Raw genomic sequence first — 12,506 nt, 5'->3', positions numbered from 1 at the left:
GCAGGAGAAATGCATTGTTAATTCAGTCCCACTTCTCTATGGATCACAGCATCTCAATAAGGGCTATGGAGAAAAGGTGGGTGAGTGGGACCTGCTGAGCTGCTCTTGCAGAGAGCTAGCACAGACATGACAGGCTGAATGGTCTCCCTCTGTGCTGTAACCATTCTATGATTCATCCTCACACACCTAGCAGTTCTGCAAACCACACACTCAAATCTCAACTTGTGCATATTGCCAGCTATTCAACTGTGCTAGGCACATCACCCAAACACATTGCACCACACTCACTAACACACTTCTATCTCTCTCTTTGCAAGACAAGATGGCACATAATCAGTGGCAGCAGTATCTAACCATTAGGCGACAGGCATGGTGCTGGCATACATTGATGCGGCTAAGACTGAGGCCTTAGCTAGCGGCGGGGCTGAAATCACAGAGGATGATGGTATGTTTCTACCTAATCCACCTTCTCACATCCCAATTCCTCCTCATCTCACAATCTCTTACCTCATCTGTAGCTTGTAAATTGGAAATGTGTACCTCTTACTTCTCTCCTTTTCCTCACCTCAACCCTACCCTTCTGCCTTTCAGAACATGAATCTTCTATCCTCTCTCAGGATGACAGCATTCATGTTCCCACAACTGCCACTCCACCAGTGCCCTGCTGTTGCCTATCAGACATCCAGCCAGACTACTATCACCCATGCTGAGGTGGTGCAGCCTTCCAGGCCTACAACTGCTTTAGGGTGTCCTGCAAAGCCACCTGCAGTTTCCCCCACAAAATCAGCAACCTTCCATCAGCTATGCTGCCACCATTGGGGTAGAACTAGGCCAGGCAAAGGCCTGCAAGTCAGGCACTAACGAAATGCACAAGGGTGATGAGATGAGCTTTGTTGGATAAAATTGGTATGGAATGTTTGTTTTGTGCTGGATTTTCTTTCAGGATTGTGGCCAAGGGGACTCTGATGGTCTGTAACAGAGGGATGGTAAGGTGTGGGACTGTTGTACAATGGGAATCTGGGCTTGTATTAATGGGAACCACAGTGGAATGACAGGCTGATGGACAGCTTTTCTGGGATGTGGTAATGATCCTCCTCTTCTTCATCAGTGGACAAGGACTGTGCCCTAATTGATGGCCAGGTTGTGGAGGATGCAGCAGAGTCAGGACACCTGTTCCGGCGAGCACGACAGCTCTCCTCCAGAGTGGTCAAAGCAGCAGACCATTGCTTCAGCACTCCAATGGTCTGCTCGATGATATTCCGCAGGGCAACATGGCTTTCACTATATGTATGCTGGCCATGTGTGGTTGAGATGCAGAGGGGAATCACGAGCAATGTGAGGAGCACAAAGCTTCTTGGGATCAGACAGCTGTCCTATGATGAAAGGCTAAATAAATTGAGCCAATACTCTCTGGAGTTTAGAAGAATGAGAAATAATCAGATAGAAACATACAAAATACTGAAGGAGATTGACAAGGTAGACACAGAGGTTGTTTCCCCTGGCTGGGGAATGTAGAACAGTGGGGCACAGTCCTAGGATAAGGAGTTACATACGAACATACAAATTAGGAGCAGGAGTAGGCCACTCGGGCCCTCGAGCCTGCTCTGCCATTCAATAAGATCATGGCTGATCTGATTGTAACCTCAACTCCACATTCCAGCCTACCCCCAATGACCTTTCACCCTCTTGCTTATCAAGAATCTATCTACCTCTGCTTTAAAAATATTCAAAGACTCTGCTTCCACCGCCTTTTGAGGAAGAGAGTCCCAAAGACTCTCAAACCTCAGAGAAAAAATTTCTCATCTTTGTCTTAAATGGGCGACCCCTTATTCTTAAACAGTGACCCCTAGTCCTAGATTCTCTCACAAGGGGAAACATCCTTTCCACATCCAACCTGTCAAGGCCCCTCAAAATCTAATTGTTTCAATCAAGTCGCCTCTTACTCTTCTAAGCTTCAGCAGATACAAGCCTCGCCTGTCCAACCTTTCCCCGTTAGACAACCCGCCCATTCCAGGTATTAGTCTCGTAAACATTCTCTGAACAGCTTCCAACGCATTTACATCCTTCTTTAAATAAGGAGTTGATTATTTAGGACTGAGATGAAGACAAATTTCAATTCTCTACCCCAGAGGATTGTGGATGCTCCATGACGGAATGCATTCAAAATTGGGACAGACAGATTTTTGAGCCCTCGGAATTGAGAGATACCAGGAGCAGGCAGGAAAGTGGAGTTGAGGCAGATCATCAGCCATGATTGTATTGAATGGCAGACAAAGCTCGAGGGGCCAAATGGTCTGCTCCTATTTCTTATATTCTTATAGCCCTTGTCCCCCAGCAACCACCCTCAGGCTTGAAGTGGTGGCTGAAAGATTGATGGAACAGCGAACTGGCGCAGGATGAACATGAATCCTGCCAGGTTAGCAGGCATTCACAATCATGACGTGTAAGCATGGACACACACCAACTGCATATTCAACAAGTCACAACTTTTGCGGCTGCAGTATCGAGATGTAGCATCCGCAAAGCTATGTGAAAATGGCATCCTGCAGCAAAGCCTGCTATCCTGGCAAAGCCACATGTGCACTCCACCTGCTCCTCTCTGTCCAGAGAGAACAAAATGAAGTCCCTTCTTGTGGCATACAAAGCCTCGGAACCTTGCTGATGCAGCAATGTATGGCGACCTGGGAGATGTTAGCAATGTCACCTGTTCCAAACTGGAAGGATCCGAAAGTGAAGAAATTCAGGGCCATGGTCATGTTCACAGCACTGGCAGTGCCATCCTTGCCCTACTCTGAGGCTGCAGGTCTGGTTTGAAGAGTACTGTGAGCGCCTCCTTCCTGAATCACAGACAATGCACGGAATGCTCCTGGCCGAAGTGGAGGTAGACATAGTACTCCAGAAAATTCTCGGTGGATAAGGCTTCCTGCAGACAGCCCTGCTTCCTCTCCTCCTTCTGCAAGCAGCTTGCTCTCTTATTTGCTGCCTCTGTCCTCTCTCCCTCTCATGCTGCAGCCCAAGGGCGATTGCTGTGATAGCCCCGTAACTTGGAGCAAATGGTGTGCCCAGAGCCCTTGCAGTCACAACCAAGGCCTTCTCCATTTGCAGCACCACTCCCTGCAAACTTCACCCCCTGTAAGCAACGCCTTAAAACAGCTAGCAATTCCACACTCAAACCGAACCAGTAAAAGGTAAGCAGCAACTAACCTGCAAATGTTTGGATCCCTTGAAATAGCACGAGTGTGGGGGGGTCCTTCCTACTGCTGAATGCATATTCAGCAGTAGGAAGGACCCACCCCCCCACACTAGTTAAAGAGAGGGCTTTTCCTAGAGTGGCGAGGACAAAAATGGCAATGCTGCTTCAAATCAGCATTACATGCTGACTTATGTCACAATCTGCCTACTCTGCACGCTCCTAATGTCCATGCTAATGCCCTCACCAAGGTGGTGTGTGGCACAGTCTGAGACAGAAGTGAGTGCAGATGCCATTTTATTACCAAAACAAGCACCCATAGCACCAAAATCACAGGCGCTGCGGAGCCAAATTTTGCAGTCAACTTTTAAAAAAAAAAACGAAGACTTGGAACAGACTGTTCAGGAAGGCCACAGAGGCAGACAGTGTGAAAAAGCTTAAAGAACTGGATAGGTAACAGAAGGAGTGGTGATTAAGACGCATTGGTTTTTTGGACTGACCAGTTGGATCAAGTCTTCTTCACTCGAGTACTTAGTTACCTGCAATCCCAAATTCACTACGCAAAGAAAATGTATTCGTATCTGAATGAAAATTTTGAAATTAATATCTTGCAAAAGTAAAAGAAAAGGACATTAAAATAAACAACTTATACCATCTATATTATTGTTTATACTGAGGTTATATATGTTTGTTTTCTACCTTTTGTTCCGCAAGAACAGCATCTGTTGATTGGGTGAATAGGTCCATCACGGCATAAAGAAATCCAAGATCTAACTTTAGATCCATTTCTTGAATTAGGACCTTAAAATACCTGTTGCAAATATTTAACATATCTTAATAAGAGAAATTCAATTAAGATTAATTTCCAGTCAAAGTCAACCTGCAGCTGATGGTTGTAACTATTACAAAAATATTTTCATAAAAATATTGATCATTCATAGCCACGCTCAAGCAAAAGGTAAAAACAGCTTTTGCTTGAGCTGTCTCACTGCCTGTGTTCCACTCTAATTTTGTCTGGTTCTCTACTCAACTATCCCTTTTTCTGTGGCTTTGTATGGCTGTCTCTTATTGCCACACCCCTATTTCTTATTTTCTTTGTTATTCTTTTTGTCTACTTTATTATGCAAGTATCTCTTGTCTTGCGTCTCCTCTTTCTTTTCATATCTTATTTTCTCAGTGTGCCTTGCCCATATGTTGCTTTACTGAGTGGACAAAGAATCCAGGAGCTATTGCAACACACTAGAGTGGGAGAAACTATCAGTGGGATAATCAGGGTGGAGCAAACATCTGAGAAGGGAGTAGAAGCCTTGGGCCTAAGTTGGAAAGGAGCAAGGACCAGGCCCTGGACTAAACTTTACATATAACATGATCATCTTGTTGCTATCCAAATGGTAGAATGACTATTTGATGCATATCGTGTGGATTCATACTGTAGTTTAGAAGAAGCTAAGGGGAAAAAAAAGGAGGCTTATGGCAGATTCGGAGGGCTGAAAACAGTGGAGGCTCTAGAGGAGTATAGAAAGTGTAGGGGGGTACTTAAAAAAGTAATTAGGAGAGCGAAGAGGGGGCATGAAAATACATTGGCGGACAAGATAAAGGAAAATCCCAAGGCGTTTTATAAGTATTTTAAGGGCAAGAGGATAACCAGGGAGAAAGTGGGGCCCATTAGGGATCAAAGAGGCAATGTGTGTGTGGAGCCGGAGGACATTGGTGAGGTTTCGAATGATTTCACTATGGAATGGGACAATGTAGGTGTAGAGATCAGGGAGGGGGATTGTGATATACTTGATCAAATTAGCACTGAAAAGGAGGAAGTATTAGAGGGCTTAAAAGTGGATAAATCTCCAGGCCCAGATGAGATGTATCCCAGACTGCTATGTGAGGCAAGGGCGGAGATAGCAGGGGCTCTGACACAAATTTTCAAATCCTCTCTGGCCACAGGAGAGGTGCCAGAGGACTGGAGGACAGCGAATGTGGTACCATTATTTAAGAAGGGTAGTGGGGATAAATCAGATAACTATAGGCCTGTGAGTCTAACATCAGTGGTAGGGAAATTATTGGAAAAATTCTGAGAGACAGGATTAATCCACTTGGCGGGGCAGGGATTAATCAACGATAGTCAGCATGGCTTTGTCAGGGGGAGATCGTGTCTAACAAATTTGACTGAATTTTTCGAGGAGGTGACTAGATGTGTAGATGAGGGCAAAGCAGTTGATGTAGTCTACATGGACTTCAGTAAGGCTTTTGATAAGGTCCCCCATGTGAGATTGGTTAAGAAGGTAAGAGCCCATGGGATCCAGGGTAATTTGGCAAATTGGATCCAAAATTGGCTTAGTGGAAGGAGGCAGAGGGTGATGGTCGAGGGTTGTTTTTGCGTATGGAGGCCTGTGACCAGTGGTGTACCGCAGGGATTGGTGCTGGGACCCTTACTGTTTGTAGTGTACATTAATGATTTAGACGTGAATATAGGAGGTATGATCAGTAAGTTTACAGACGACACGAAAATTGGTGGTGTCATAAATAGTGAGGAAAGCCTTAGATTACAGGACGATATAGTTGGGCTGGTAAGATGGGTGGAGCAGTGGCAAATGGAATCTAACCCTGAGAAGTGTGAGGTGATGCACTTTGGGAGGACTAACAAGGCAATGGATTATACAATGGATGGTAGGACCCTAGGGAGTACAGAAGGTCAGAGGAACGTTGGTGTACTTGTCCATAGATCATTGAAGACAGCAGTACAAGTAGATAAGGTGGTTCGGAAGGCATATGGGATACGTGCCTTTATTAGCCGAGGCACAGAATACAAGAGCAGGGTGGTTATGTTAGAGCTGTATAAAATGCTGGTTAGGCCACAGCTGAAGTACTGTGTACAGTTCTGGTCACCACACTATAGGAAGGATGTGATTGTACTGGAGAGGGTACAGAGGAGATTCACCAGGATGTTGTCTGGGCTGCAGCATTTCAGTTATGAAGAAAGAATAGATAGGCTGTGGTTGTTTTCCTTGGAGCAGAGAAGGCTGAGGGGGGACCTGATTGAGGTATACAAAATTATGAAGGGCAGTGATAGGATAGATAGGAAGTAACTTCTTCCCTTAGCGGAGGAGTCAATAACCAGGGGACATAGATTTAAGGCAGGGGGCAGGAGGTTTAGAGGGGAGTTGTTGAAAGATTTTTTCACCCAGAGGGTGGTTGGAATCTGGAACACACTGCCTGAAGGGGTTGTAGAGGCAGGAACCGTCACAACATTTAAGAAGTATTTAGATGAGCACTTGAAACGCCATAGCATACAAGGCTACGAGCCAAGTGCGGGAAAATGGGATTAGATAGGACGGGTCCTTGATGGTCGGCGCAGGCGCGTTGGGCCAAAGGGCCTGTTTCCGTGCTGTAAATCTCTATGACTCTAAAAAGTGTGGAGATCTGAGGGTAGAAGATAAAAGGATCTTATCCTGGGCCTGCGAGGGAGAAGGACTGAATGAAAACTTGAGAATCCAGTGGCAGTGCACCTTGTCAATGCAGGATCTATACAGCTTATCTTAGTTGGCAATGTACTTGCCTGAGAGTCGAAAGGCCAAAGGTTCAAGCTTCATTTCAGGACATGAGCACATAATTTAGGCTGACACTGAGTGCTGAAATGTGGGAAGAACTGTCTTTCAGATGAGATGTTCAGCTGAGGCCCTATCTGTTGGTGATAATGAAATTAAAAGACCCATAATACTATCTGAGGCAGTGCGCATACAGTTCTCTCTCAAAAAAAAAGCTGCTTATTTTTATCATTTGCTGTCTGTGGGGCTTTGCTCCCCGCAAATTGTTCCCCTTAACAACATTAACTTCACTTCAAAAACAATTGTGGTTGTGAAGTGCACTGAGATGTCTTCAGCACATCTGAATAGTGACAATAACATAAATGCAATACAAATGAAATGGGAAAGTTCAAGTATCTCAGTGAGTAGGCAAATTGAGTTCAGCAGGAGCTAGTGGGAACACATGCATTGTTGGAGTAGTAAACCATTTATTTTTGAACTATCATTTTAGAAAAAAAATTAAATAGATATAATTTTTTTTCTCTATGAACTGAATTCCAACCAGTGATTTTACTGTTTCTGAGAGGCAAATGTATTATATTATTGCACAGTATATACTTAAACAATGAAATTCATACCCCTATATTTCTCATTTTGTTTAGGGAAAAACATTAAAATGTGACCTTCAATTAAATTTTAACAATGCAATATCAAATTGAGGCAGCTATGAGTTACCTTTTTTTATTCAAAACACCTACCAGATTGAACTTAAAAAATTTAGCTTTCTCTAAAAGCTCAAGCAAATTCAATGTTTTCATAATACTGAATTTAGTTCATAGTAAATTTTTCATTTTGTTCAGCTTGTATTAGTAACTTGGTTTTACAGTTTCAGTACTGAACAGCTTGTTCTACTTGAACTCAACCTTTGGGCGGCGCAGTGGTTAGCACCGCAGCCTCACAGCTCCAGTGACCAGGGTTCGATTCTGGGTACTGCCTGTGTGGAGTTTGCAAGTTCTCCCTGTGACTGCGTGGGTTTTCGCCGGGTGCTCCGGTTTCCTCCCACAGCCAAAGACTTGCAGGTTGATAGGTAAATTGGCCATTGTAAATTGCCCCTAGGATATGTAGGTGGTAGGGGAATTGAGGGAAGGTGGGGATGGGGTAGGAATCTGGGATTAATGTAGGATTAGTATAAATGGAAATGGGTGGTTGATGGTCGGCACGGACTTGGTGGGCCGAAGGGCCTGTTTCAGTGCTGTATCTCTAAATAAAAAATAAAATAAATAAATTATGTCAGACTCTCACAAGGCAGCATACAGTAATCACAGAGAAATCCAAGGTCAGAGCATCATGTCCTCCTGGCTGTAGGATATTTAGCAACTTAAAAAAAGTGTTCAGCATATTTCTGATTTTATCATGGTACAATAACAAGTCTTCAAACGATTTATTCAAAATTATTTAGCACAAAGGAACTGAATTCATTACAACAAATAACATTGTCAATAGCTTGTTTGAAAATTTCTTAATACCATATAATAATGGACTAGATCAATTTCATGTTTTTGTCTTACCTGAAACGAGATATTTCAGACTGTCCTGCAAACCTTGTGATAATACTGACATCGGCAAAAGGTTTTGGCGCTATCAAAAAATAAAAAAGGAATTAAAAACTGTTTATTGATTTCAGAAGTACTCAATTACAGAACTGGTTTTAATTTTTTAATCTGCATATGAAATTCATCAAATGTTATTTTGATTCAAGAGAGTTTACATTTCAAACTTGCATAACCTTTAGGAAAGAGGTATCCAGTTTCTGTAAAATAGTTTTAAATGCTGCAATTCATGCAAACATACGAATTAGGAACAGAAGTAGGCCATTCGGCCACTCGAGCCTGCTCCACCAATCAGATCATGGCTGACCTGATTGGTGTTCAATTCCACACTCCCATCTACCCCCGATAGCCCTTGATTTCTTTGCCTAACAAGAATCTATGTACTCCGCCTGAAAAATATTCAATGACCCTGCCTCCATCACCTTCTGTGGCAGTGTGTTCCAAAGTTGCACAACCCTCCGAGAGAAAAACTTTCTCCTCATCTCTGTCCTAAAAGGGCGACCCCTAATTTTAAAACAGTGCCTCTAGTTCTGGACTCACCCACAAGAGGAAACATCCTCTCCACAACCACCTTGTCAAGACCATTCAGAATCTCATATATTTCAATCAAGTCTCCCCTCACTCTTCTAAACTCCAGTGAAAACAAGCCCGCAAAGCATAGTTGGGCTCAACAAGGTGTGGGATTTCCACCTCAGTGCTGCAGATAACTTAAAATTACAGTTAAAGGACACAAGTAAAATATAACTTTCATTATAAGTGAAATTTCTGCAGATCCAAGTTCCACTGACTTCAGTTTACATACAAAGTTTGCTTCAAACTGCTGAGTGCTTAACCATTTAACAGGACAATCACAAAATGATAATGAGTATCCAAATGAACGTGAAAAGACTTATTTATTCAATTTACAGCAAATATCACATTTAATCATTCCTTCATAGCTTAGTTTACCACTAAGTTATAGAAAACCAACCTGAATCCATGGTGATGGACTTAGGGGGAATAACAGGATAAAATGGAAACGGAAAGATGGCTCCGGAAAGCTGGTTTTGAATCTGAGATTAAAATAAAAACAAAGCAGCAATTTAATTTGAAAATAATAAATGCTTTATAATAATTTAAAAATTATCTGCAATACTAATATATTCATTTACAATAAAATTCAATTTTATGATGAGAGAAAACCAAATTTACCATTTGTTTCAAAAAAAATTCAGATGTATCTGGGACTTACTGCATCTCATGGTGATGAAAGATAATTGTTCTTAAAGGAAAAGACAGACAGTAACAGCTGCAAGAGATTTGAGACAGATGGACAAGGGAGGCAGTAGTGTAGCGGTATTGTCACTGGACTAGTAACCCAGAGACCCAGGGTATTACTCTGGGGACATGGGTTCAAATCCCACCACAACAGAAGGTGGAATTTGAATTCAATTAATAAATCTGGAATTAAAAAGCTAATCTAATGATGGCCATGAAACCAATGTCGATTGTTGTAAAAACCCATCTGGTTCACGAATGTCCTTCAGGGAAGGAAACCTGCTGCCCTTACCTGGTTTGGCCGACATGTGACTGCAGACCCACAGGAATGTGGTTGACTCTTATATGGCCTCTGAAATGGCCTAGCAAGCCACTCAGTTGTATCTAACCGCTACGAAGTCAATAAAAAATAACAAAACCGAACGGACCACCTGGCATCGATCTAGGCACCGGAGACGACAATGGCAAACCCAGCCCTGTTGACCCTGCAAAGTCCTCCTGACTAACATCTGGGGGCTTGTACCGAAGTTGGGAGAGCTGTCCCACAGACTAGTCAAGCAACAGCCTGACACAGTCATACTCACAGAATCATACCTGACAATGTCCCAGACACTGCCATCACCATGCTCGGGTATGTCCTGTCCCATCCCACCGGCAGGACAGACCCAGCAGAGGTGGCGGCACGGTGTATTACAGTCAGGAGGGAGTTGCCCTGGGAGTCCTCTGCATCGACTCTGGACCCCATGAAGTCTCATGGCATCAGGTCAAACATGGACAAGGAAACCTCCTGCTGATTACCACCTACTGCCGTCCCTCAGCTGATGAGTCAGCACTCCTCCATGTTGAACAGCACTTGGAGGAAGCACTAAGGGTGGCAAGAGCACAGAATGTACTCTTGGTGGGGGACTTCAATGTCCATCACCAAGAGTGGCTTGGTAGCACCACTACTGACCGAGCTGGCTGAGTCCGAAAGGACATAGCTGCTAGACTGGGTATGCGGCAGGTGGTGAGGGAACCAACAAGAGGGAAGAACATACTTGACCTCGTCCTCACCAATCTGCCTGCCGGAGATGCATCTGTCCATGACAGTATTGGAGTGACCACTGCACAGTCCTCGTGGAGACGAAGTCCTGCCTTCACATTGAGGATACCCTCCATCATGTTGTGTGGTACTACCACCGTGCTAAATGGGATAGGTTTCAAACAGATCTAGCAATGCAAAACTGGGCATCCATGAGGCGCTGTGGGCCATCAGCAGCAGCAGCAGAATTGTACTCAATCACAATCTGTAACCTCATGGCCCGGCATATCCCCCACTCTACCATTACCATCAAGCCAGGAGACCAACCCTGGTTCAATGAAGAGTGAAGGAGGGCATGCCAGGAGTAGCACCAGGCATACCTCAAAATGAGGTGTCAACCTGGTGAAGTTAAAACACAGGAATATCTGCATGCCAAACTGCATAAACAGCATGCGATAGACAGAGCTAAGCAATCCCATAACCAACAGATCAGATCTAAGCTCTGCAGTCCTGCCACATTGAGCCATGAATGGTAGTGGACAATTAAGCAACTCACTGGAGGAGATGGCTCCACAAATATCCCCATCCTCAATGATGGGGGAGCTCAGCACATCAGTGCGAAAGATAAGGCTGAAGCATTTGCAACAATCTTCAGCCAGAAGCGCCGAGTTGATGATCCATCGCGACCTCCTCCTGCACTCCCCAGCATCACAGATGCCAGACTTTAGCAAAGTCGATTCACTCTGCGTGATATCAAGAAATGACTGAAGGCACTGGATACTGCAAAGGCTACGGGCTCTGACAATATTCCGGCAATAGTATTGAAGACCTGTGCTCCAGAACTTGCCACGCCCCTAGACAAGCTGTTCCAGTACAACTACAACACTGGCATCTACCCAGCAATGTGGAAAGTTGCCCAGGTATGTCCTGTACACAAAAAGCAGGGCAAGTCCAACCCAGCCAATTACCGCCCCATCAGCCTACTCTCTATCATCAGTAAAGTGATGGAAGATGTCATCAACAGTGCCATCAAGCAGCACTTGCTTAGCAATAACCTGCTCAGTGACGCTCAGTTTAGGTTCCATCAGAGCCACTCAGCTCCTGACCTCATTACAGCCTTGGTTCAAACATGGACAAAAGATCTGAACTCAAGAGGTGAGGTGAGAGTGACTGTCCTTGACCTCAGGGCAGCATTTGACGGAGTATGGCATCAAGGAGCCCTAGCAAAACTGAAGTCAATGGGAAGCAGGGGGAAAACTCTCTTCTGATTGGAGTCATATCTAGTGCAAGGGAAGATAGTTGTGGTTGTTGGAGGTCAATCATCTGAGCTCCAGGACATCACTGCAGGAGTTCCTCAGGGTAGTGTCCTAGGCCCAACCATCTTCAGCTGCTTCATCAATGACCTTCCTTCAATCATAAGGTCAGAAGTGGGATGTTCGCTGATGATTACACAAAATTCAGCACAATTCGCAACTCCTCAGATACTGAAGCAGTCAGTGCAGAAATGCAGCAAGACTTGGACAATATCCAGGCTTGGGCTGATAAGTGGCAAGTAACATTCACATCACACAAGTGCCAGGCAATGACCATCTCCAACAAGAGCCATCTCCCCTTGACATTCAATGGCATTACCATCGCTGAATCCCCCACTATCAACATCCTAGGGGCTACCATTGACCAGAAACTGAACTGGAATAGACATATAAATACCGTGGCTACAAGAGCAGGTCAGAGGCTAGGAATCCTGAGGCGAGTAATTCACCTCCTGACTCTCCAAAACCTGCCCACCATCGACAAGGCAGAAGTCAGGAGTGTGATGGAATACTCTCCACTTGCCTGGATGGGTGCAGCTCCAACAACACTCAAGAAGCTCGACACCATCCAGGACAAAGCAGCCCGCTTGATTG

At 44.4% G+C, this 12,506-nt stretch overlaps 1 protein-coding gene across 1 annotated transcript in view; it reads right to left on the bottom strand.

Annotated features, from left to right (window-relative positions):
* The window catches only part of vps13a (vacuolar protein sorting 13 homolog A), a 609,759-nt gene that overhangs the window by 130,941 nt on the left and 466,312 nt on the right, over window positions 1-12,506 (bottom strand). The window contains exons 57-59 of the mRNA XM_068029994.1: window positions 9,292-9,373; window positions 8,280-8,349; window positions 3,890-4,001 (exon numbers count right to left, since the gene is read on the bottom strand). Coding sequence (XP_067886095.1) covers window positions 3,890-4,001; window positions 8,280-8,349; window positions 9,292-9,373 — 264 coding nt within the window. The remainder of the gene's footprint in view (window positions 1-3,889; window positions 4,002-8,279; window positions 8,350-9,291; window positions 9,374-12,506) is intronic.

Source organism: Heterodontus francisci, chromosome 4 (genome assembly GCF_036365525.1).
Source record: "Heterodontus francisci isolate sHetFra1 chromosome 4, sHetFra1.hap1, whole genome shotgun sequence".
Classification (NCBI taxonomy): domain Eukaryota; kingdom Metazoa; phylum Chordata; class Chondrichthyes; order Heterodontiformes; family Heterodontidae; genus Heterodontus; species Heterodontus francisci.
Note: the sequence above shows the minus strand (reverse complement) of the source record. Positions and strands in the feature narration are given on the sequence as shown.